This window comes from Apus apus, chromosome 17 (assembly GCF_020740795.1).
Source record: "Apus apus isolate bApuApu2 chromosome 17, bApuApu2.pri.cur, whole genome shotgun sequence".
Classification (NCBI taxonomy): domain Eukaryota; kingdom Metazoa; phylum Chordata; class Aves; order Apodiformes; family Apodidae; genus Apus; species Apus apus.
Window position 1 is genome coordinate 2,061,754 of NC_067298.1, and position 25,817 is coordinate 2,087,570.

Sequence of the window (25,817 nt, forward strand, 5' to 3'; positions counted from 1 at the left end):
CGTGGAAGAAACTGTGATTTGATGTTTATGTTAATAGTATGGGTAGATTGGTAGAATAGAAATATATAAGCTATGATGTAGTCTTTTTTTCTTCTAGTTGCAGGTAGGTGTGCATGTATCTCTCTGTCCATCCAGGCTTGAAGTGAAGCAGATTTAAAGAAAATATTTACAGAATGTTTCTAGAAATGAAGTTCTTCTGGTCATGATCTACAATTGTTGGAAATTCCTTTTATGTAATCACTATAGGAATGTCCATGCAAAATCCTAAGTAGTATTTTCAGAATGGTAGCTAAGAACCTGACAGGTTTGCTTTAGGCACTAATTAACTAAAATGGTAGAGGTGTTATTTATGCAGCCTCAGATATATGGTAATTAAAGCAGAAGTACCTACAAGTAGTTGACTTTAGCCAGCTCTAATGGTGTGCAGAGACTGACATAGTACAGTATAAATGGTCACAAGTCTATAAAGTAACCTTTTAAATAGTATCTACTCCTGGGAGGAGAGTGACCGTATTTCTGGCTTTAATTCTTTAGGAATTTAAAGGGAAATAATCTTCCTCTTATCCAACTGATTCAGATGAGCAGCACAGTACTTCCTTACTGAAAGAAGGAGCAGGACTTTACTAAACCCTTCAGAACTCACGCTTGAAAATTAGTGTGTGACAATTATCCACATTATTGGTTTAGCTCCTATACTTTGGGTGTCTTCTAACAGCTAGCACCATTGTTGTAAAGTCAAAACTGTGTCCAAAAGTGTCCTAAAAAGTTATGTTGAGGAAAAAATTTATGTGATCTGGTGTAATATGAAAAGCAGATGTCAAAGCTGTATCATCTGGTGGAGCAGGGAACTCTGCACAGTGGTAGACATGGTGTTTATTATTAGCCAAGCAAAGTTGTTGCTTCATATGCTTGACAGGGCACTTCAGTTTGCAGACAAACCCAACATTTTTGCAGTTGTATCTGACTGACCTTCTGTACTTCTCCCCAAGTGTATTCGTCAGGTGGACAGCAGATTTTGTTTGCTATTAATGCCCAAATGGGAGTCACTGGGAAGGTGCATTGTCATCGTGTTGTCCTTTTGTTCTAGTCACTGGTGTGTGATGGCACTGAGCTAAAACAACCAACTTGTTGCTTTAGATAAATGCTTTAAGAAATCCTGAGCACATTTATCCTGGATAAATGAGCATTGCTAACCTGCAGATTCCACTCCAGGCAAATGTGGTGAATTGTATATTCTTGGCTTTATTCAAGCAATATTATTCTTGACATCACAATTGTAATATGCCACACTTGTTTCTTTCTCTTGAGTTTTTCCACAACTTGGCCCCAAATTTCCTGTCACCTCAGTATTTAACCTTCCTTTTTTAGTGTATGAAAACTAAAAATGGAGTGACAGCCTGAAAGTTCTAAACTAATCTCAAAGTGAAAACAGGGGGAAATTATTCTTAATGAGCCCCAGATGGAACAACACATTATAAGCTACTAGCCTTTGTGAATACAAACTGTGGCTCCAAACAAAGTGTCTGGAGCTCACTTTTGATCTATTTTTGTCATAAAAGGTCACAAAAAACATGAATTGAGGAGGTGTCAAAATATCCTTTGGTGCACAGGAGACTGTAGCACATGCTGCAAAGCTCTAAGATAACTTTGTAGGCTATTAGGTGCTAACTAAGGCATCTTTCCATTTTTCTCTGCCAGAGCACAAAAATGTCATTCCTTCCAGAAAGACTAACAGTTACAATAATGCCTGAAAGGTAAAACACTAAGTGGGAATTTGGTTTTTTGGAACATAAATTAAAATATGGTCAGTCTGTCAAATAACTTAGCAAGGAGGAGAAAATCTGGATAAAACACAGGCACTAATGTTTTTGGCTTGGTATAGTTAAGGTTGAACAGAGATCAGTATTTGATCTAAAAAGGAAAGCAAAAGTGTTAGAGCCAATGATTAATTACAATTTATAAGCTATTTGAAAAGTCACTCTATACCCCATGTGAAGTGACATTTTTTGCTAATCTGCTATTAAATATCATTTAGAGTTTACCACCTCCCTCCCATTTGACTTCCCCATCATCTTTGTTTAACTGAATTTCTCTGTGCCAATACATTTGGATGAAAACAATCTTTGAAGTTTCCTCTAACCTGTTCTTTCCCAAACAATGAAGTAAATTTTACAGGCTTTCAGGCCTTATCATCAAGGAAAAATTATGTAAAGACATGATTTGGATGGGAGCCAAAAAATGAAGTGACAGATCTGCAGAAAGAGAAACTTAAAAGTATCTTGGATAATCCTGAAGAGAGGCTATTAATAGATATTTCATATGGAGTTAGCTTGTGGTGAGTCTGCTTGCATAGCTCTGGTGACTATCCTAAGGGAAGTTAAACTAAGGAGTATTTTCAATTATAATTTCTCCTTGAAATAAATAATGTTAAGTTGTGCATTACAAAAGAAAAACACAATTGACATTTAATACGAAATTTGTCTTCAGGGAGAGACTGAAGGATGTATAATTCTTGATAAATTACTTTAGTTCCTTATTTGTTTCACCTTTACATTTAAATTGGAGAAGAGATGTGATTTCTCACTTAGTTTCAGCTTCCAGCAGCTTAGTAGCTGTTCCCCATTAGCAGCACACTTTGAACAGCATCTGCTGATGAGTAGGAGAGTTTAGTGCCTGGCAGAACAGCATTTGTTTCTGAGGCAGGAGTACTTCCCTCAACATGGGATGTCTTTTGTGTCCTCCATGCAGCCAACCCCTCTGTGTTATTTCTGTAAGTCCAAGACATAGCTCAAGACTGAGGAAATGCTATTGGGCAGCTGTTTGCATCTGGAGAGGGTACTTTGATTTTTTTACTCAACATCTCTGCTTTGTTGCTAAATGAGTCTGAGTTGAGATTTTTTTTTCCTGTTTAACCTTAGGTGTTGTAATAGACACCATTTAATCTGCTTTTTATGCAGCATAATATTAATACTTAAGTGTTTTTCTCTTTTAATGAATGTTCTAAAATATGCAGTAAGAAATGGGTTAGTTTAAAAATAGCAATGAAACAACCTCCTTCCAAAGTTCTGTAAGAAACAGGTTAGTATGAATCAAAAGTCACTTCCTTTTTCATTCATTCTTCCATTCACCAATTTTAGGCTCCTCTGAGGAATTAAAGCAATTTGGCTCATTCTGTCCCACAGTTACCCTGATGGTGCTGCCTGGTTTACAAAAAGTGTACCGAATTATAGCCCAATTTCCTTGATGCCTCCCCAACCTGAAGGGTTTTAATGTGTAAATAGATTTATTTCCCTTGTCTTGTAAAGACTTTTTGTTAGAAATGCATATAGGAAAGCTGCAGTGGTAGATTTCCTATTTTCACTAGCTGGACTGCTCTGTGCAGGCAATGGCTCCACTGTTGTGCTCCCACTGCTAGAGTGCCTGTCAGCTGGAAGAGGACAGGGGAAGAACACCTGTCAAAGATGACTGAGAGAAGGCTCAGTGGGGCAAAAACAGATGGATGAGGAAGTTGGGACAGATAGATTCTGTGGCAGAATCAATCTCTTGTTCTAGGTTCAGCATTAAAAGGTAGATCTTATATTGTGTTTATGCCTGTAGAGCCTAATGGTAAGTCCTGTCCAAGTGACCAAAAGACCCTGTATTTCTGTCAGCCCAAAGGTTTGCAGTAGTTACTGTTGGTCATTCCAGGGCAACAAGATGATCTCTCACCAGGTGTTACTAGTTACAGCATTGCACAGAGGGCCCCTCTTCCATTAAAAGCCCTCCAAAACTTGTGGTTTAGTATCTTCATCCCTACTGAGGCTCTTCAGTATTACTGATGGGGGAGCTGCAAAAATTGTAGCCAGAATTTCTTGTCGTAGTGGTAGGTGTCTTGTACCTCCTTGCCAAGCTGATGTGTTGAGGGCACACTAATTGGAGTGCTGTTTGATGCACAGGGGTCTGCTAGGAGTGAGAAACAGTGAGCAATGAGATGCCAAGAGCAGAATCATCGGATGTGTAGTTTGGTCCCTGAACAAGGAAATACCTTAATTCAAATTAAGTTCTGCTTGACATCCCATTGTGTATAGAAAATCAAATCCCCTCATCTGTACAGCCAACTGCCAGCACATCAAGGGATACCTGCCCAAAATACTGGGTAAACACAGATCCCTCACCTGTTTAGTAGTAATATGTTAAAACAAATGCTGATTTTTATATGGCTGGCGCATGTGGTTAGAATAGGGCCAGACACAGGCTGTTTTCACTGGGAGTTGTCATCAGCAGCTGATGGGCACAATCATGAGTGAGGCAAGCCTATAACTGTATCCCTTGGTGCAGCAGGGCATCTAGGGATGGGTTTTGCCTATAATGTGGAAAATTCTGTATATAGCCCAGTAATGTGAACATGCAAGGTAATTGTATTTCTTAATGCTGAGCACTATTGATGTGGCAGCACGTTGCTGGAGTGCTGGGTTGTTAATTGATCCTTTTAGCTATGAATATTGATTCTCCAAAAATACATTAAAATACCCCTTTAGTGGTTAAGCAGCTTTTCTTTTGAAAGTTGTGTTGATTGACAAAGATTCCTGGTGTTTAAAATGCCATCTGGATCCAATAACACGTCTCAGTTGGGAAGAAACTCTGATATTGCAACAGACGTGCACGCTCAAGAGCCGCAGGAAGTCCCATCCCTGCAGGATCTGTAACACAGTCAACATCTTTCCTCCCCTGAAAAATGCATGGCAGTGCTGTGCCTTTGTAATGTGAGAGCCCACTGCTGAGCACTACAAGGCACCTGCTCATTCCTAGGGGTGAGTGTACTTTATTTCAAAGTATTTCTGCCAGTTAAAGTAAAACCGAAGAGCACTTGGAACAGTATTTTGAAAGATCTTTCTACTTTTGCAGTGACTCTCTTTTTTAATATATTAACACTTATCTTGAATAATGTAAGTTGTGCAGAAGAAAATGAATTGCAGACATGTGTATGATGTAATCACATATCTGAATCTAAATATGACTGCTGCAGTAAGCTGATATGTGCCACAAAATTTGTGCCCTGTCTGACACAGTCTAACGTGTGACTGGAAAAGAGAAAAAAGTTTCAACTTTGTTGCTGATTCTTAATATTTCCATTAAAGTCCAGAATAAGAAAGAGATAGAAAGGGCTATAAGATCAATAGAAAGAATCAGTGTTTTTCTTAAATTCTTGATGACTGTGGTTCCTGTTTGCTACTCCAGCTTCCCCCAGCTTTCTTTTGTGGCTTTCAAAGTAGATTCATATAAAGAATAAATGGTATGAAGTTGTCTAAGAGTTTTCTTCTGCATCACAGCCCTTAAACTTGAAGTCAGACAAATATCTACAAAGAAAAACAATAGCTACAGATAAGCTGCCCTTAACAAGCAGTCAGATCAGGATCTATTTTATTCAGAATCTGGGAGTGTGGCCCAATTCAGTGTCTTAAATGGGTCCATGGTATAGTGAAGCTTGATTTGGTTCTGATTTATCCGAAGGTACTGCTGTTGAATTGAGTGTTTTGGGCTTGTTTTCTGGGATTCAAAGCTTTTTCTGCTGAATTTCTCTTCCCCTCCTCACAGCCCCTCAGCGGCTCGGTCTGATGGGTATGAGAAGCAGTCACTGAACTGTCTTGCTCTTGTAACTAGAAGGCCAGAAGAAACCACAGAGAGATTTTGTATCCAGTCTTTTAATTAGAGAGTCTCCTTTTTTTTTAATTACGGAAGAAACTCAGAAACTGTGGTAATGGGGAAAAAAAAAAATTCAATTTAAAATTTTTTTTAACTTGTGCTTCTGTTATTTTTCTGCATTGAAATAGAGTATCAAGTTGCTTCTGTTAGTCATATATGTGAGATATTGCCTAGAGAAAGAAGTGTCTTTCAGCATCTTTCCCTTCTTTTACTTTTCCTTCTCAACTTTGTCCTGTTATCTTTCAGCTTTTTATTTGATGCTACACTTAAATATTTTATTTGACCCACCTGGTTTTATAGATCAGAGATTTTTAGCCTGATGAAATCATGTGGCCTGTTAAACACTGGGTTGGAGGAAAGAAAAATCTGTATTTAAACACAGAAAAATTAAATGCTCTAGCCATATTTTAAGTTGCATATTTCAAGTTGCACTATTGCAAAATTTAAATAGATACTGCCTTTTAACCTTCAGTTTAAGACTGAATCTTTAAACATGAGTTTCTGCTTTACATGCTGTGGTGTGTCATCGAGTACTGTGTGCCTTAAGATTGTCATGACACTGTATCTCTGACATGAAGGTGTTCTGATTTTTTGGTGTGAAATGATAATCTGTAGTAATTCCTAGAGCCTGACAGATCCATATCTCTGGCAGAGTTTTTTTTTCTTGCAGTGTTTCAGCAGAATTGTTTGCAATCCCAGGAGGAACAATGTACCATGGGACTAAGTTGCAAGTTCCTCTCTTCTGGGACTAACCTGTACCAAGCTTGTTATCCCTGTCAAAGTGCAATGACATTTATTTTTCCACCCCTGTTCTTGGGGTCAGCTGTACTTAATTTTTAAATAGCACTGTCTGCTTTTTTAACAGCTTTATCTTTTCTACAGAGATGTTTATTGAATGACCCCTTAGGTACCTTCACAGAGACATACAGAAACAGAACAAATACAATTATGTTAGACCTTACTCATTTGGCAGAAAAACTAAATGTGTCTTCATATGTAAGTATTAATAGTGGTCACTTCCTGGTGTGAAATAACTGCTTCTCTTCCAGGGTGTTCCAGAAGATTTGTTGTTTTTTTATCAACATATCCAAAAGGGGGGTGAAGTCTTTCGAGTAAACCATTGCCTCCTGCTGTACCGTTACCATCCACAGGCTGCGACTCATTCCATCCTAGAGTAAGTTGCATTTTTTGGTATTATTCATCTTGGATGACTGGCAGCAAAGATGCTTCATCTCTTCAAGACATCACACAGCAAAATAATTACCTAGTTGTGTGTGTTTGTTTGTTTTATAAAAAGTCCAAGAAGCAAGCGTAACGTGGTATGTTGGCGGTATCCTCCTTGGATGGTGGGAAGCGTTTTCTGTTTGCTCTTGCTATAATTTGCTTTTGAGTAACATATTGTGCTGCTGAAATTGAAATTAGGAATTGAAATCTTTTGTTCAGGTACTGTTACTCATACACTAGTGCTGTACCTGTATTCATTTAGTGAGGCAGGGATGGGGGCTTTTCAATGTTTGACAAGCATTCTAAAAATCTGTTTCATCTTCGCAACTGTTTTTGAAATGCTGTCACTATGTGCTTTTTAAGAGCAGTGCAGCATTTTGGGGACTGCATTACAGCAGGACTGCTTTTACAACTTCCAGTTATCATTCCTTCAGCTGAGACCTTGTAACTGATCACATGGGATCTCATAATCTGCCAGAATAACATCTCTGGTTATCAAAAGCATCTGAGTTTCCTCCCCTCAAAGCAGACGGGTAATACTTTCTATGACTGTGTATCTCATCTGCTGAATGTGGCAAAAGCAGCAGTGATGCAGGAACCCCTCCAATACATCAAACATGATTGCAAGAGTGTTTGAAATACATCTAGTGGTGACATCATATTGGCGTTTTGAAGTAGGAGTTAAAATGTGAGTATTTGATTCTCTAATTTTTTGTCATGTGAACCATAAGGCAAAAAAAATTGGTTTTTAATTTTCAAGCTTAATTTCAAAATGAACTGTCTGAACTGAAAAAAGGTAAACAGAAACTTTTAATACCAAGAAAACCTCCTCTTGAGAAAAATAATGAAACTTAATCCTTTCATCTGTAAATGTGCTGCATTTACATATATTATTTTCCTATTTTAAAAGGTCTAAACCATCTAAATCAGATAATGAGGTTTGAAAAATACCTGAGGATGTTTAGGGGTAATTATCTCAAGTGCTTCCGTGTAAGGTGTTGCCTCCTGCTTTTACTGTACTGGTCTGCCCTTAAAGAAAATATTAAACTGTTGATTGCTCATTCCTCTATATGCTGATTTTACCCATCAAGGGTGTTCTTCATGATCAGAAGCCTGCAAGCTGAACCAAACTAGTTTATTTCTCTTAAATGTTGACATTAATGAAAAGTTACCCAAGTTTTACTGTCCTTTAGGAGTCTCGTACTAGAATCACAGTGGTAATAGAGTAAATTGTTTTCTTACTAATTAATGATAGTTTTCAGTCAGTCCTATTTGTATGGCTTGTAGAACTGAGTAGTGAAACTAAACGTATTTGTGCATTTTAGTTGTCTATTACTCTATTATTTGAGCACTGTAAATGCTCTAGTATGCTAGCATAAATATTGTGTTCACTTAATGTCACTGTAGGTCTTTATAAATGCATATTTATATGTATGCCCATGTATATGACAACATTTAACTCTGAAACAGTTATTTCAAGCAAACAGAAGGTATTTTTAAGGTTTTACGAAGAGATACAAGGTAAATTCTTTTCCTTTTTACTGGTGTTAAAATGTCAGGGTTTTTTTCTCTTGGTGTGGGATCATTTTGGCAGTTGGTTACAAACTTTTCAGCCACGCATCATGGGCTGCTTGAACTCTTGGAAGTCAGTTGCTCATATCTGTGGGAAAATATCTAATTCTTGGAAATGAGCTTGTTTTGAATTTACTGCAAGCTGTTGCTTATTCAGATCTACAAGGTTGTGTGGCACAAGCACCCTGAATTACAACATGCTGGGAGAATGTGGAAATCCTGTAAGCTGTTTCAGATGTGCAGCTTGCGTGGCCAGATTGGCGCCTCTCTTGTCTCATTCGAAGAAGTCAGACTGGCCATGCTTCCTCTTGGCTCTTTGCTGCTACTACTGTTAATAAGCCTTGGGGCAGACTTTCAGCTGAGGTTGTGTAACTTCTCTTCTTATTCCCCTGATGGTTGCCTAAGTCGTGAAGGGTCAGCCAGCATTTGTTCCTAAAGGCTGAGGTGTGCGTTGAGCAAAAAGAGATGAATTAACTCATCGCAAAGGCTTAAGCTGATCACTGAAGTTGGGTCTTTCCTAATCTGCCTTTTTGGCACCCCGTGCTACTTAATGTATGTTCTACCTTTTCCAGAAGTCTCTTTTTATTTTTTTATTTTTTTATTGTGTGTTTTTGTGGCTGCCCCATCCCTGGAAATGTTCAAGTCCGTGTTGGATGGAGCTCTGAGAAATACAGATGTAGTGGGAGGTGTCCCTGCCCACGCATAGGGGATCGATCTAGATGATCTACAAGGTCCCTTCCAACCCAAACCATTCCATGATTTGTTTGAGCAGTTTTCTGTGGTATTTTGCCTTTCACCATTGGCCCATGTTGTCCTTGAATTTTCAGTTGGCCTTGGCCTGGATTTGGAACTAGTAACTCACCAAACATATGAATACCTTGTCAGAGATCAAAATGATGCTTGTAGGAAAGTTGATTTTTTAAAAAATATATATTTTTAAACAGTTTATGCCTAATTTCAGTCTTAAAAATAGAGCTGGTTAATAGGACTTGTTTATAGAAAGGTGCATGATTAAGTCTTTTCAGCAAAGCCAGCAGTCACTGTAGCCTATTATGGGCCGATATCAGTTCATACAAGTGTCTTTCGTTACTGTTCAGGCGAAAAAAATGTCTGATTTTGCATTTTCAGCCCTCCTAAAATATATATAAAACCACTTGGCAAGCGACATTTAGTTCTTTTTATTTAGTATGTATAATTGTAAACACTAATGATTTTTAGGTCATTTCCTATTATTAGTATCCTTCTGGAACAAATATCTAGAGGTGAAAGCATCTGTGAAGCAGGAAACAAAATCTTATTTGCATTCTCCCTTTCCCTGGAGGCATCAGGCTGCATTATTAAATGTTTTGGATGTGTGACAGAATCTGAATGAAGCACAGTGTCTATATTTAGATTTTCACGAGGTGCATAGAGAAATAAAAACCTTCTAATTGTAATTTCATCTTAAAGTCTGTCCTGGATACCTTGGTAAATGTGAATGAGCAGCACAAGTTTTGAGAAACTTCTCTTCAGTCAGGTATTTATAACACAAAATCCCACATATTGTATCTTTTAGATGTAAATAATGTTATCTCACAGCTTGTATCCTAGGGCTGTGTGTGCTTTGTGCTCCATAGCTACATTACACTGATTTGTTACAATATCAGAGCTGGCTTTATAGTGAGAAGTACTGTAATAAGAAAGTTCAGTGTATAATAAAAACATTGTAAAAGTCATAGATTTTTATCTTGCCAAAGGGGAGAAAAAGGAACTGTATATAAAACAATGTACTTCATTGCCAGCTAAAAGTCAGCTTGGAACAAGATGAGCAATAAAACTTGGGACTTGTCTTTGGGTTGTGCTGCTCATGAAGACAGGCAGTTGGGGCAGGCAGCTAACCTTTGTAGCAATTTGCAAGCTTTTGGTCAAGAGACATTTAATAGAAGCAGAAAATAAGGTTTGTACCTTTCATCTGAGATTCAGGCAGTTCCCTTTCATACAGAAAATGTGAAGTGCACTTACGAGGCTTAGAGTAATTTCACGTGCTGTGTATTCAGAGTGAGCAGAATATTGTAAAAGAGCTTGTTCTGCAGCAATAACCAAAATTACATCATCTATTGAAACCATCTGGTTTCAGGCACTAGAAGCTTCCAGTGTCATCTAGAGCAAAGGAGAACAGGCACTTAGTCTGAAACACACATTTGGTTGTTTTAGAGGTACTCTGGGGCGTGGGGCTGCTCTCAGTGATGAGCACAGGAATGCCTGCTTCGTTTCCTGCAAAACATGTGCCTCCCAAAATAGGCAGGCCAGAGGAATAGCATATTCCTGTAGCTGAAAGAAAGATGAGGTCAACTGCATTTTTATCTTTTATGCTTGTGTTTGGCACTTCAATTAAACATGGAAACTAATGACCTCATTAGATTCTTGAAAAGTAAATGGTATTAACATGGATAGTCTCTGTCTGTCTTAATAAGCCTTTCATGAAAAATAGGCCACAATGCAAACCATGCCTCAGTTAATGACCCATGACCTGAAGATGAACTCAGACATTAATAGAACCTATTAACAGTGTAAATGTAATAACTCAGTGGGACGATATCGCCCAGCAATTAATAAGTTCACATGAAGTTCAACAGAACAACAATGACCAAAAAAACAAGTTTATTCACCAGCATGGTCAAGGTTCAAATGGGATTCATTTCTGAATTTCCTGTGGATTTTATAGACCTTGAATTTTGTGTGCAAAACCTAGCTATAAAGAATCTGTTCTTTCACTGCGGTTAAAAAGTTCCCTGTTCTATCTCTGGATTTTCTATCAGGTGAGATGCACCTATAGCACAGAGCTCTCATCCTGCCACAAATGAAAAACCACTGGAAGAGGCTGTTCCCTTGACCAGCTTCTCTTCCTGCCTGTTACCCGAGTAGCCTGCGGGTCCAGCACATCCAGACAGGGTCAGACGTATAGATTCATCGTATCACTGTGGATGGGAACCAATGCCTAATATTCCAGTACTGTTTGGGATTTTGGGCTTGTATTTGCATTTCTCAAGTACTTGTACATCTGTCTTTGGTCTGTTGATTCACTTATGTAGCTCACTGGGGGAAGGAGGGGAAAGGCAGTCAAACAATATGGCGAGGTTTGACGGAGCTCAGACATTAAATCATATAACTTTTATTGTCACATTATCTTTCATTTCAAAATAGGAGTAGAGCAGATGTTTCTTGACTCCTGTATTCAGTCAGTAGGTCACCACACATTTTAACAGAGCTCCATTGTTACATTAACTGGGTGGATGCTGTGGTCATAAGTGCTTGGGACTGAGGAACACACTTCATAGTCATTCTCACCCACTGCATGAATACCCTCATTCCAGTCCTGCAGAATTTTGGCTCCTCTTCTTCCTTCCAGGCTACATGACTGATGAGGATTGAGGGGCCACAGCAAGTGAGATCTTAGGAAAATTCCATAAGCATTGAGAATGATTTTCCAAGTAGAAAAATGTATACTTCTAACATTTCTCTTGGGAAGAAGTGGCAAGAAAACAAAAGAAATGGGAAAAATAATGTACTTCAAGAATTTGGGTGAGGGAGGAGTACTGGGATGTTGGAAGAAACTTTGATGGTCAGAAGAATTTGTATCCCACCTTCTGGCTGAGGAAAGTCTTGTTAACTGGATATAGGCTAGGAAATGATACTAAAAGCTACTGGGAAGCATCTTACTTTAATCCTTTCTGACTTGGGTAGGAGAAACAGCCTTGATTTGGGATGGTGCAGAGTAATAACACCTCCTAGTTTTTGCTGGTGGCTCTGAATATGTAATAATGCAAAATCTGAAAATAGCTGTGAGAATTGTCTCTAAGTAGTGGTTTGTGCAACTTCTAGATTGTTTCAGGCATTCTCTTTAATCATCCTTTGCACGTTGCTGCAGTTCCCATCTGTTGCACCTGCACTGGCTCTTAAAGGATGGGAAAATGGCATTCCCTTTCCCTCAAGGCAGGAATCCCAGTTATCTCTTCTGGAAACATCAAAAAATGTGGCAAATTAGGTGAACCGGAAACCTGAAGGGGATAACTGAAACTCTCTCTTTTGACAATCCATAAACTCCTTTTGCTTCAGCACGTGAGATACATGGTTTGTGCTGAGCAAGTTTTCCCAAAGATGAAGTCTGTGATTCCTGCTCTAAAGCTCAGTCACAAATTCTCCCCTCAATTCTGTATTGATCTGCTGATCTTGCACCATTCAAAGTATTTCAAGGTTAACTCAGGACTGAAAAGTGTCCCACAGAACTTCAGATTTTCACTGAAAAGGTCACACACAATAAGGGGGTGTGATTTTAAAATTCTTTTCTGTGGGCATTTTCATAAGAATGCCTCATAGTGATGCAAACAAAAAATGACAGCTGCTGGGTATATTGGCTTCATTTTCACCACACAAGATAGGTATTTAAGAAAGCCACTTATTGGTGCTTAAATGAAGCTGTCTGACAAAATTACTGTATTTGAAAAGTGATCCAGTTAATTTGGTTTTTGATAACTTTCCTGTCCTTTAATTTCTGCAGTTACTTTCCCCACTTGCTTTTTTCACTCTAACATTCATAGAGAAGATTGGGTCAGTAAATTTGCTTCAGGCTGAATTCTTTGTGGGTGATTACCAACAATGGGATTTAGTCTGCTTGGGTTTTCAATCTATAGGGACTTCTGTGGATTATAGGCACCCATCATCTAGACAGCAAATGCTTGCTGTCTGGAAGTAACCAGTACTGAATATACTGGGACATCTCCAAGGCAATTAGAAATATTTCCTGTTTGTCTGGACTCAGATGCCAGTGTTTGCCCTACAACTAGAAGTTAGCTGATAATTCTTTTTTTTGCCTGATAAAGTTGCCAATTTTTTTCCTTGACTTTCTTAACTTTGCAGCTCAAGTGGGAAAGAAACTTGTCTGTGTCACTCAAGTCAACAGAACAGATTCTGAGGTACCTCTGGGATGTAATACCGTATTATCCTTTTGGGGTCACATATCAAAGTATAATCAGTTTTAAAACCTTCCCATTTACATGAAAAGCAATAATCTTCCCTTTTAGGAAGCCAGCAGAAGCTCTAACATTGCCAGCAAAGTGATCCTGGAAAAATACTTGACCTTCATATTTCTTTCCTTTAACTTTCCTTCTGGTAATATAGTATGCTCTAATGAACATGGAAAAAAGCAAGTGTCAAAGGATGCCAGCAGCAGCTAAAGCTTTGCAGCAGGAATGCAGCCTGTGGTTGCATTAGGGGAGATTGGGAATCAAATCCAAGATTTTTCTTGATCCTTTAGTTGAAGTGCTGGTGCACGGACATAGTCCTTGAAACAGTGTGGAAATTTTCGATGGACTAGCTGTGCTGCTTTGGTACATTTCTTTTATTTGTGAAGTTCTTTCCCAGTGATCACCCCACAGTCAGTGGTGAAATGCTCAGCAGGACTTGGCTGTCCTCAGAAATCACAGGCTGAAGTGAGGTGAGGTGGGCTCTCTGGAGCTGATTAATGACTCCAGCAAGAAACCACGTGTCTTAGTCCTGCAAGGGCTGCATGTGTTTCAAACCATTGCTCAGGGATGGGCAGGAGCAGCACAAATGAAAACACATGATTCCTGTTGTTAAAATATTAGAAAAAAAAATATTTAAAAAAAATACTGTTACCCAACTTTTCTAAGCCATTAAAATGGCTTTTTTCCAAGCCATTGTAAATTATGTTGTCTTAAATATTACATTTCAGGGTGGGAATTGCTGTTTTAAAAGCAAACCTGCTTGAAAGTGATGTGCACACACACATGCATGAAGAAAAAGTTGTAGTTGTCCAAGTGAGTTTCACAGTTGGGAGGAATGGTCTGAACAAAATGCTTTCCTTGAAGTTGTATTCTCTTTCTAAGAACCTATCTTGAACTTGTTGAAGATCTCTGCGGGTCTTCAGTATTTAAAGATGGTCCCTTCAAATGTTAAAGATGTGAAGTGTTCCCTCACTCCAGATTCCAAAGCCACGTGCTTCATCCTTTGGGTCAATTTTGAAATATTTGGGTCAATTAAGAGTACTGAATGTGTGAATTTTCAGCTTTTCCTTGACAAAGGAGAATGGATGTAAGGGCAGATGGAACACGAAGAGGCAATCTTGGATTTAGGAGATTGTTTGGGTGTGCTGCAGGGCTACAGAGCAGTTCATGCACTGAGTAGAGGAATGGGCAGACAGGGTATGGGTGGGCAGCTGGAATTGTCAGTATTGAATGTCATTACCATGGCCAAAGATTGTCATCTTCTTGCAGTGCAGAACATCATCTTTTAGGGTTCTTGAACATAATAGTTGTTCAACTACAGCTTCACATCCTGATGATTTTTGCTTGAGAACTTCCACAGAAGTTCTAGCAACAGTTTACATTTCCCTTGGAAATACTTAGTATAACATTTTGGTGTGATTCTTTTGTATCCTGTGTGAGTCAGTTTGATCAGGTTCACGTGTATGTGAGCATGTACACCTGCACAGAGGTATATAGTAATGCTGGAAGTTTTAGAGGTCAAAATCTACCTTTTTTTCTAACTCTGCAGGGGAACCATCTGGAATCACCGAGTCAGGTTTCTTGAAGACAGAGTCCTGAGCTCCTGGACATCATTCACCATTTGGAATGCTGGCAAGCAGGGCAAGAGGCTCTACAGAAGCTTGTCACCAGCTAATCAGAAAAAGGTGAGCTAGTAGGAGTGGGAAACCTCTGTACCAAACCATCATCTTCTCTTTCATATGCACCCTTGCTGCTTCTAACATCATGTAGCAAAATTCTTGTATTTTGTCCCCAAAGTACTGGTTGATGACTAATACAAATTGAGGAAACCCTCAATATTCTGCATAATGTATTCCTTCCTTTAAAATGCTGTGTTGCATTATCTAGCCTGGATGGTGTGTATGTAGTGCAACATCTGCTCCCATGTTCCTGCTTCCTGATAGTCATCAGGACTAAGTTATACAGCTGGTTATGGCTGCCACTGTGTCACTAACCACTGAGTAGCCAGGCACCCAAGGTGAGCAGAGTAACTCTCTATTTGGATGGTAGAACACTAAACTAACCTTGCCCAGGGTTATTCATCCATGTAGAATATTTGCCCAGTTCCTAAGTGAATACAGGACAGGTCCCTGTTGATCACACTGGTTTATATCACGAGCAGTAGTTGTTCTGTAACTCCTTTTTGAAAAGCCTGATTGTTTAAAAATAGGGTGGAGTGTGGGGTAAACAGAGTCAAAGCTATTGGACATGACTACATTTGCCATCAGTTGAAAATGTGAGGGTTACTTGTGTTATTTCTCTGGAGAGATTTGTCTGAGAGTTGAAATGCTTCAATTTTATAGCATATTCTTTTGTGTCATAACTTTTATTAGATAAAGGCTTTAGGGCTAATGTCAAATGGTTGTTTCTTGTTAAGAGCCACAGAACATTCATTTTATTACCAAATGTGTTTTCTTTTCTTAAAAGTATGGCTGGAAAGACAAAATGACAAAGACATATATAAACTTGATGAATGTGGTGGCCCTCAGACCACACACACATTCAGAAAAAGAAGAAACTTGTACACTCATAGCTGAATTTACTCAATAGGTGTGGGAGGCACTTGTGCAGTAAATAGACAACACAAGAATTGAACGTGAATTTCCTGCTTGATATTCCAGTGCCATCCCTTTCAGTGTCATCAAGTGGCAGCGGGGGGTGAACTTTCTGAAGAAAGAGGATTAAAAATGTCCCAAATCAGTTACTTCGTGCAAGGAGGACAGAACTGTCCGTTAAGCGCATTGAGTCATCTTGGTCGTGCCATGAAGTGTGCACCTGACTTTAGGGGGGTGATGAAGATGTTCCCTTCTGGTAGGAGTTTGCAGAGCACGTAGTGAATCCCACCAGTTTTCTGGCAGCCATTGCACTTTTCTGTCTGCAAAATCACAAGAATTTGAGTCTAAGTGCCAAGGGTTGAGAAGGCAGCTTGTCTGGTAGATTCTGGAGATGTTACGGAAAAAACAGACTGTGTTGTTTTTGTAGCAGTGTGTTACCATCTTAGGTGTTGGGGTTTTTTTTGGGGTTTGTTTTGTTTTCTAGCTTCTTTAGTGTCAAGCCAAAATGGAAATTGATAAGAAGATAGAACACCTCTGTAGCTTTGGGTTACATTTGCCACCTACTTGTATAAGTGACTCATGCAGGACTTCACATCCTGTTCAGCAAACATCATGATAATTTGAAGATGTCACTTCAGAGATGATAAAAAGGGCAAGAGAAAAAGGATACCAGTGGTTTTTTTAGTCATTTTTCTGCCAAAGAACCAAAGGTTCCCTCTTCCTCAGTAAGGAACAGCCTTCATGCCCCAGGATGCCAGCACTGCCAGTGTGGTTCTAATTAACTGGATCTAGATGTTCTTTCCAGCTGACCTTTAGATAACATTTCCTTTGGCAGTGCTGCAAGCCATGATACTACTTTGCTTCTGTCAAGGTCACTCTTGCCCATATTCCAATGTGCTTTAGGTTGATATTGAAATAGTGCATTGAGCATTAACTCCTTAATTAGTAGATACTATAGCAGACACATTTAGCAAGCTCACATGCCAGATGCAGTTGCACATGCCAAGCATGACTCATTTTGCAAATGTGCTGCAAAAAACTACTGCTAAGATGCAGTCACAGGCTGATCAATGACATCTTATATAAAGTAATCAAATTTTATCCACTAAGTCTGACATGTTACCTGAAGAATGCAGAGGTTTTCTCAATAACCAACAAAGGTAAACAGCTTCAGAAAGTGACTCGTATCCGAAGTGAAAGTAGAGGCCTCACTTTTTGGCAGCTAATTCCTGATGAAATGTGTTATCTGTAGGCACCAAGGCGTTAGTTTTAGGTAGTTGTTCAGGTTCATGATGATTTCCATTGTAATTCCTGGCTTTTCCAAAAGTGAGATCTTCAGTCTATCCATTTCATTCAGAACTGAAGCTGAAATTATATCCTAATGTTTCATAGTAAGTCCTTGGCAAAAGGCTGTAGAAGTAGGTGAAACATCCCACTTGTAAGTGCTAATCAAAGGATTATGCTGCTAGAGTTTCAGGAAATAATTTAATAAATTTTGCAGTAGGTAATTCAGGGAAGTTTTAATTTTATTCTAAATTAGTAACAGTAAAAGGAGGCTAGTTAAACTCCATGTTATACTTTGCTTTAAAAATCCTTCAGCTATTTTGTGACTAATCTTCAGGTCTTGCCAAAGACACTAAAATCCCATATGAACAAAGGTTGTTAATAGTTGTTGCTTCATCCTTTCCAGCCCCAAAACCAATAAAATACTTTTCCTGTCTCACCCTTTAAAGTCTACCTTAACAAGGTTTAAGCTTTCATATATCCTGTTAATGATGGGAACACTAGAGATCCAGTAGCATTTTAAATCTGCAGATAGAATCGAGTGTTGTGGAGGCCCTGGGATATGAATTAATCAATTATGTAAAACAGACACTTAAAAAATATAATCCAAAAGCCCCTTAAGACAAAATATGGTGTATTACATCAATACAATTATTTTCTTCTCTGAAGGTCCAGTTGTGGGAAGCAGTGTGATCTTAAAAGGTTTAAAACCCTTTGAAATGCAGGTTAAATTGCCAAAATAAGCTGTATAATTTAAGCTGTACAGTTTAACTAAGCTATACAATTTAACTGTCTACTTTTAATTTCAGTTGTTGTTTTTTTTTTCACTTTAAGACAGTTAATTTCACCCATGGTGTGTTCTGCTGTTGCTGCATCCTTTTATTGAGATGCAGAATTTCATCAGATGTCATGGGACTGATTTTGGCTGGATTGTGGAGTCACAGCAAGGTTGTTTTCTAAACTGGCACTAAGTACCTGTAGAAAATCTGAGACACATAATCCTAGAATAAATAATAAAACCCAGCAAAAAGCCCATTACACCCAGCTTGTAGTGTTTTGTAACTGTGAAAATAGTAAAGTCCACTGTATCTTCAGAAAGTGATTAGGTAGAACTGTCAAGCTTAGGGCTCATAAAAAACATCTTTTTTTTTTTTAAAAAAGAATGCTTCTAGTATTTTTAGAACCTGATAAACAAAGCAATTTAATTTCTTATACTGACTAGGTTTCTATGAGATTCATGCCAAACAACATTGTTTCTTAGAAAACAAAATTTTAGCAATTCCAGGAAGCAGCAGTTTGTGTATGCTCACACTCACTAACAAATTACTAATTCAGGCTTTCTGGAAAACTCTCTGAATTTGAGTGATGGTTCTGTTAAAAGAGAAAGGGACACCTAAGCAAGATTCTCTCCTTTCCTTCAGACATCTGTGTGATGAACACTAAAATATGTCTCCAAAGAGCTCAGGCAAAAATCCAAGGCTCAGTATTTTTGCTAAACAGCAACACAAGAAAAAAATTACTCAACTTTTGTAGTTTTTTTTTTTTTTAAATGAATTAATTACCAGGATCTCAGTATTCTCAGGGAAATTCAGTTTCCTGGCTGTCCCCTTCTTGATTCACACAGTTGACAGTGGTTCAGTATGAGCATTTCTGCAAGAATGAAGTCAAACAGACCTTGTTTTGTTTAAAACACATCCGTCTTGTCTATAATTTGCAGCTTCAGATGGAAACCAAATGTTTTTGGGATGCTACAGATGCCTGGAGGGTTTCTGAGCTGTCTTGTCTGCTCCTTTATCCTCCATCAAAATTTAGCTAAAAGGAGAACTTGAGCATTAACATTTTGTGTCATTTCCGAGAGCTGAAAATAGTGCTCAAGTAGCAAAGAGAAAAGAAGAGGGAGAGGACAAAATAAGCATCAGCTCATTAGTGGCATGGAAACAGAACTAGCACACAGCCAGCCCATGAAGTTTTTCTGACAACCCTATCTGCCTGTGGCAAACTTGAAAGCTTCAAGGAAGTATTTTGTATACCCTGTTTCTTTGCTCATTAACAATTTAAAAGCATCTGTTTGTTTCTCTTCACCTTTTTCTCAAAGCAGCGTCACTGAACCACGTACCCCAACTGTGATCCTGCAGCTCACTCAACAGAAGCAAGATATGGTGAAGTTTTGTAGCATTTTAATACTCTAAAGTATATCAATGGCAGGGTAAGAGACAGAGGTGGGGAGATGAAAAAGCCAAGAAATGAAAAGAAAGAATTTTACACCCACCTGGGCTGTGGAGTGAAAGACAGAATGACAATGTGGAAACAAGTTAAAAGCCTAGAGAACTGGGGGAGAGAGGTGGTATCAGAAAGCTTCAGTTAAACCCAGGTATAAAGCATGAAGTGACTGGGAGGAAAACAGAGGCTTCATGTTGGACTGTAGGAAATACTTCATGCTGAAATAGGGAAATCTCCCTGCTGCTTCCACCGGGGAAGGTGCAGATTTTGCAGTGTCTGTGTGGTCAGTGCAGGGGCACACAGGCTGGAAAAGTTCCTGGCACCACTCCTGTAGTGAGCTGTGCTGGAGAAATGAGACACTTGCAGCCAGTTCCCACACTGTCCCATGTAAAGGCAGTTGTGTGGTGTATGTGATGAGGGAAATTCTGCATGTACAAAATTTAGAAGCTTCTTTTGCATGTGTTAAAATTCTCTGGAGCAGCTTTGTTGTCTGTGTGCAGAGAGGGAAGATGCTGCTGTCTTTAATGGAGCCATGAAATGCATGTTTGGAATGTCAAGGTCCCCACAGCTCCTGTCGTGCCTGTGATGCTGAAGAGGTGAAATCCAAGCAGCACCCTGGTACTGAAAATCACTTGGGTTGTGACAGAGAGTTGCTTGCTGGTTTCATGGCTCTGCTTGTGCCCTGCTGGGAGATGTTGATGCCTCTGCCTGTCTCTGGTGCTGTTTGTCATTGGCTCTATCTGTTTAATCTTGCATGATAATGCTTTCAGTTACTTGGTTTTGAAATGAATGGCCAAAATCGATTTAACTTGATGCAGAGATGTATGTTAACACATTTCCAAGGCTTTAGATAAGTTTGAATGAGAATTATAAATAGAAGAATCAACAGGGTTGCTAGAAGTTTAAGATGGATGCAGGACTAAAGGAGATGTGGAGAGAAGGTGACAGGGAAGATCTGATCATACAGGACTTTTCAGGGTTTGCAATCTTCTTTAAAGATCAATTTTATGAGACCAGTTGGTGTCATGAGGAGGAAGAGGAGACAATTCATCAATAGGATTGTTCATTTTTTCTGTCATGCTCTACCAAGTTGTTCCCTCTTCCTTGTAAAACTCTGGTATCCTAGAACAGACCTGCAGAATTGGCTGTGATTGTTGTGTTGCTTTTCAGTGAATGGTCACTACAGACCTAGAGCAGACCACAGGTGAAAATACAATGAGGAAATAAAATCCTAGGAAGATCATTCACCATAAAAGGACATTAATAAGCTGATGAAATCTTTCAGTTTTTCCATTAGGAAATCTGACTGGAATGGGAAGTGTAAGGAAACATCCTCTGCAGTAGCCAGAGACAACAAACCAGCCAAATACGAAGCAAACTCTTTATTTCTTGGGTAACAGTAGCACACTCAAACAGCTAGGTGGTTACAGCTGCCCCCAAACTCACTCTTTCTGACTTCTTAGGTTGTCCATTTGGAATAGGATTATTCTGCTGCCCATTAATCTCCTTTTACCACAGGGAGGTCTGATAGTCCCAGCCTGTGTGTCTCTGCACACAGCTGCTGTGTTTATTAAAAAGAACCAGAGAAGTGCTTTTATCTTCCTCAAACGTGTCTTCTCCTAGCAGAGATTTTTTTTTTTTGAGTAAATATCTTTTGAGCCATATAAACTTTCTTATGAGAGAAAACTGTTTCTCCTTTTCCCCTTACACCATTGTTAATGTATGTTGCAATCCATATTTGTCAAAGTTAGTTACAGTACCTTGTGCTACCAGATATCTAGGTGTCTCTTCTAATTTTTAGCTGAAAGACATAACAGTCTTTTTTCTTTGTTTTGGAATTGTGGGGATTTTCAAACACGTGGTGTCCCAAACAAATCTGTAATCATTTATGGGTTTTCATAAAACTGAAGTGTTCTGCGAGGACTCACTAAACTTCAGTGGTGTTGTGTTGTCAGAGGAAAAGAGTTGCAAAAGAGCCATTTTGCTGGAAGGAAGGGAAAATACCAACAACTTGAGACTGCTTTATAGCTTTATAATTCATAGGTTCCTCCCTGGGAGACAGTAGTTCATGTATGGATAGATGGTCTTCATAAAAGATGAAAGAAAGCAGATCATTAATGCAAGAAAATAAATAGGTAACTCTGGGTTTAGCCTGATAGTATAAAGTAAATAACTCAGATAATCCTGATGCCTTGAGTTCTCCTTATAGAATAAACAACTGCACGTAAGTCCTGTATTTAGACTCCAGACACAGATTTTCTTTAATTGGAAAATGAATAGTGTGTGTCAGGAAAACAGCTGAGTTACATTTTGGCCACCCACATGGTGTAGAGTCTGGCAGAAGAATTGCCCATACAAGCCTGACCTGTTGTGTAATACTGTAAATATTGGATTTAAGCTGGCTGAATCCATTGAAAATTAGACATGGAGATGCCCTAGTGGTACCTCAAAAGAAGGTTGGAATAATCTTCCATCTTCTAAGGGAAAATCTATAGGAGCAAAAATCTACAGGAGAATAAGCAGCTGAAAAAATACCTTCACTTATTGAAAGGTAACTCAGTGTATTTATTCCCAGACCCTGTTGGGTTGACAGTGAACACAGACCCTGCTACATGTTGTTCACAATTACCACAGCTTCTAAGGCAGTGAAACATCAGTGATAGAACTGAGATCTACACAATATTGAAGAATTTTAAAGGTGCTAAACACGGAATGGCAGGCGTGCAGCTGAGTGACCTCTCTTTCCAGAGGGGCTTATGCTGGATTCCCTTCATATATTTATACGTGTGGGTGTATGTGCATGTGTAAATAAGATGGGTAGAGGACATCTTGGGATCTAGTTTCCTGTGCTCAGTCCACACCATCTGATTTTTCAGGTACAATCAATCATTGCAGTGGTCATGAAAGCAGGGCCAGGGATGTCAAGTGTCTTAACTTTTGTCAAAGAGGAAAGAAAAAAAAAAAAGCCTAAAACCATCCTGGTTCTTAGTCTTTGAGCTTGAAGGAGTTTTGTCTCACCTGCATCTGCCTGAAGGCCCTTGTACAATGTCTAGTGACTTCCCAAAACTGCCCTGAATTCCCTCTTTTCTATTTCCATGATAATGCCTGACCCAGGGGCAGTGTCCTTACTGCAGTCCCTGCATCAGCATCATCCAAACAAAATCCTGACTCTGCCACCCTGTGATGTGATTCCTTTACTCATACACCCCCAGAGGGAACATTTAATATTTCCTTCATGTTCTGTTCTTTATTTTGGTGCCTGTTTTCAAGCAACCAGTTTTCCAGGTATGAATGTCTCCCTCCAAGTGCTTCCAAGGACTATCCCTGCCCACCCCTTCCAGTTTATAATCTCTATTTTCCACATTAATTTTTGTACACTGGTGGTGCTTAACTATGTTTGTAGTCACCTGCTGTTGTTGGTTTGACCCTCTTTCCATTGATGTTTAATGGAAGGACTGATGGTATTTGTCTAGAAAACTGTTTCACTGGCTAGTGGGTGTATCTCTGAAGTATTTTTGATGTAGGAACTCGTTTTAGGTTGCAAGAGAATGAAGCTCTCCCTGATCAGTGCCTGAAAACAGATCACACAGTTCTGTTCCTCTGCAGTTTTGCCCTTGCCCTGTGAAGGTGGCACTTGGTGTTGGGACTGAAGTAGCAGGAAAAAAATGCCAAAGTGTTTTCCTCTGCACAAACAGAATGAGGTCACTTCAGGTAAAAAGAAAACTATCTTAATCACAGGAGGAAAATGTGTGAGAGAGATTTGCAGACACCAAAATCAAGCCAGCCTTTTGCAGCTTCTCTAACTTAATAAATTAATAAACAGCTGTTTGGCTTTTCAGATTTTCTCAGCAGTAAGTGTTGTTAATCAATTTTTAATGCAACAATTAATAATATAGGAAAACAGCTATCCAGCTTTCACCAGAATAATTGATTTCTGCCAGACCTCAACTACCTTAACTGTTCTGCTTCAGCATAAGAGCTCTGTGTAGATAATGTGAATAGATCCAAGGGAAGTCAGAGGAAAACACTGTCATGTTTATTTTAAAAAGTCTTCCAAAATGTTTCTGGCAATCTAATGGTTCAAAAATGAGGCCACTGTGTATTTTGGATTGCAGACGTTTATTCTGCCTGCATATTTATGAGGAATGCACATTAAAAACCATCTGAAATATTTGTCAACTAGGGCTGTGAATAATGCTTCCCTAACTACAGTAAGAATAACCAAAATGAAGGAGTAATTATATGTGTTTAAACACCAAATGTGCTGAACTTTTCAGTTGAAAAATACAAAGTCCAAACCCACAGGAATTCCCAAACTTGGTGTGCTGTGACCTGGAGCTGGGGCTGGTATTACCAGGAGACCCAGAGCAGCAGTGCTGGGGTGACTGGTGCAGATTGTCTGCTCGGGGTGGGCAGAAAGAGGAAGGTTTGGATGATCTGATCTTAGTGTTCAGTGGAAATGCAAAAACGAGGGGAACTGTCTCTGTTCTCAGGTTACTTGGTGTATTGCTGAGGATGAAGCTGATGGTCTCACAGAGGTTTGCTCTCAGGCAGTAGCTCTGATGTTTGTAAAGACATGATGTGCTCACAGACAACTGCAAAATTTGCCCATCTCCTTAAGATATACCTGGAAAGGACTTAATAGATTGTTAAGCTCCACAGGAGGAGCAGGGTGCACCACCCCGTTCCTGTGTTCATTCACAGGCCTGTAGCATTCCTGACATCATACACTGCAGGGAAAATCCCTGCTGGTAGCAAAGGATGGCACTGAAATGCTCTGCTGCTCTTTTGCCAGGTAACTGCATTTTGTGATGTCGATGAGAAGAAAATAACAAAAGGATTCTACACTTATGAAGCCTCTGAGGTGAGTTAAAAGTGCTCTTACATTCTTTACTGTGACCTGGGGGTGTGCTGGGAAATGTGATGAAAGAAAACATCACTGATTTTAAACATTGAATAACAACTCATTTTGGCAAGGAGGCTGTGACAGAAGAGCAGAGAGCTGGGGGCTGATGCTGGAGAGTGAGCTCTGGAGCCAGAACAATGGGCCTCACACTCACTGAAGCCAGTTTAGGAAGGCAAAATGATACATATATTGTGATGGTGGGGTAAAACAAGCTTCTCTGTTCTGTTGTAACCTATCCATAAATTAAACTGTACCTGAGTAAAACTTTGATAGGTTCCTGGGGTGCCTAAACTTGTCGGCAGCAACATTTTTATTCCCTAGGAAGCAGGACATTTACCTGGGACTTTTCAGTCTAGAAAGAAGAAGACTGAGGGGGGATCTAATGAATGTCTATCAATACATGGGGGTCAAAAAGGCAGGGACAAGCTCTTGTCACTTGTGCCCTGTGACAGGATGAAGAAGTACAGGAAGTTCCACCTCAACATGAGGAAGAACTTCTTTCCTGTGAGGGTGACAGAGCCCTGGGACAGGCTGCCCAGAGAGGCTGTGGAGTCTCCTTCTCTGGAGACTTTCCAGACCTGTCTGGATGCCTTTCTGAGTGACCTGCCCTAGTTTTGGTCCTGCTCTGGCAGGGGGGTTGGACTCCATGATCTTTGGAGGTCCCTTCCAACCCCTGACATTCTGTGGTTCTGTGATGCAGATGGAGATAAACAGCTGTCCTATGGTACTGTTAATTTCATGATAGCAATTAGCTCAGGATTCATCCTGATTCTTTCCCTACAGCAGTTGGTGAAGGGACAGTGCTCAGTTTCCCTGGCCCAGACCCTGTCAGCACAGCCTTCCAGGGTGCCATCTGACCTTGCAGCTGCAGGGGTGGTCTAACACCACCACTGCTTTGTTTATCATGGGTCTAGCCATCTTGTGGCTGCAGGATGACCTGATTCAGTTAGCTGATCTGGCAGAAAAGGAACCCTCAAAAGAAAAAGTTTTCCAGCGAGTTACCTGATCAATCAAATTGCCCCGAGAGTGTATGATCCTTGTATCTGATGGGAGTAGGACTGAGGGGAGGGCTAGAGGGAGAGGAGGGGCACCTCCTCAGATACAGCTCATGCTTAGACTAGATAACTGTAAAGTAAAATCCTACACTAGGAAGCTAATGAGTGGAAGCCACCTGGCCATGCTGCTTGTGCTGCAGCCCAGGACACGGGTGGTTTCTGGGCTCCAGCGCACGGTCCCAGCTCATGTTGAGCTTCTCCTCCACCAGCACCCCCAAGTCCTTCTCCTCTGGGCTGATTTTGATCCATTTTTTCATCCACCCAGCCTGTATTTGTG

General features: G+C 39.6%; 1 protein-coding gene across 5 annotated transcripts in view; it reads left to right on the forward strand.

The window, feature by feature from the left end:
• B3GNTL1 (UDP-GlcNAc:betaGal beta-1,3-N-acetylglucosaminyltransferase like 1) overlaps positions 1–25,817 on the forward strand; it is a 123,579-nt gene that overhangs the window by 86,879 nt on the left and 10,883 nt on the right. For all 5 annotated transcript variants that reach the window (XM_051634697.1, XM_051634698.1, XM_051634699.1 and 2 more), the window contains 3 exons: positions 6,732–6,856; positions 15,031–15,166; positions 24,375–24,443. In XM_051634697.1, the coding sequence (XP_051490657.1) occupies positions 6,732–6,856; positions 15,031–15,166; positions 24,375–24,443 (330 nt within the window). The remainder of the gene's footprint in view (positions 1–6,731; positions 6,857–15,030; positions 15,167–24,374; positions 24,444–25,817) is intronic.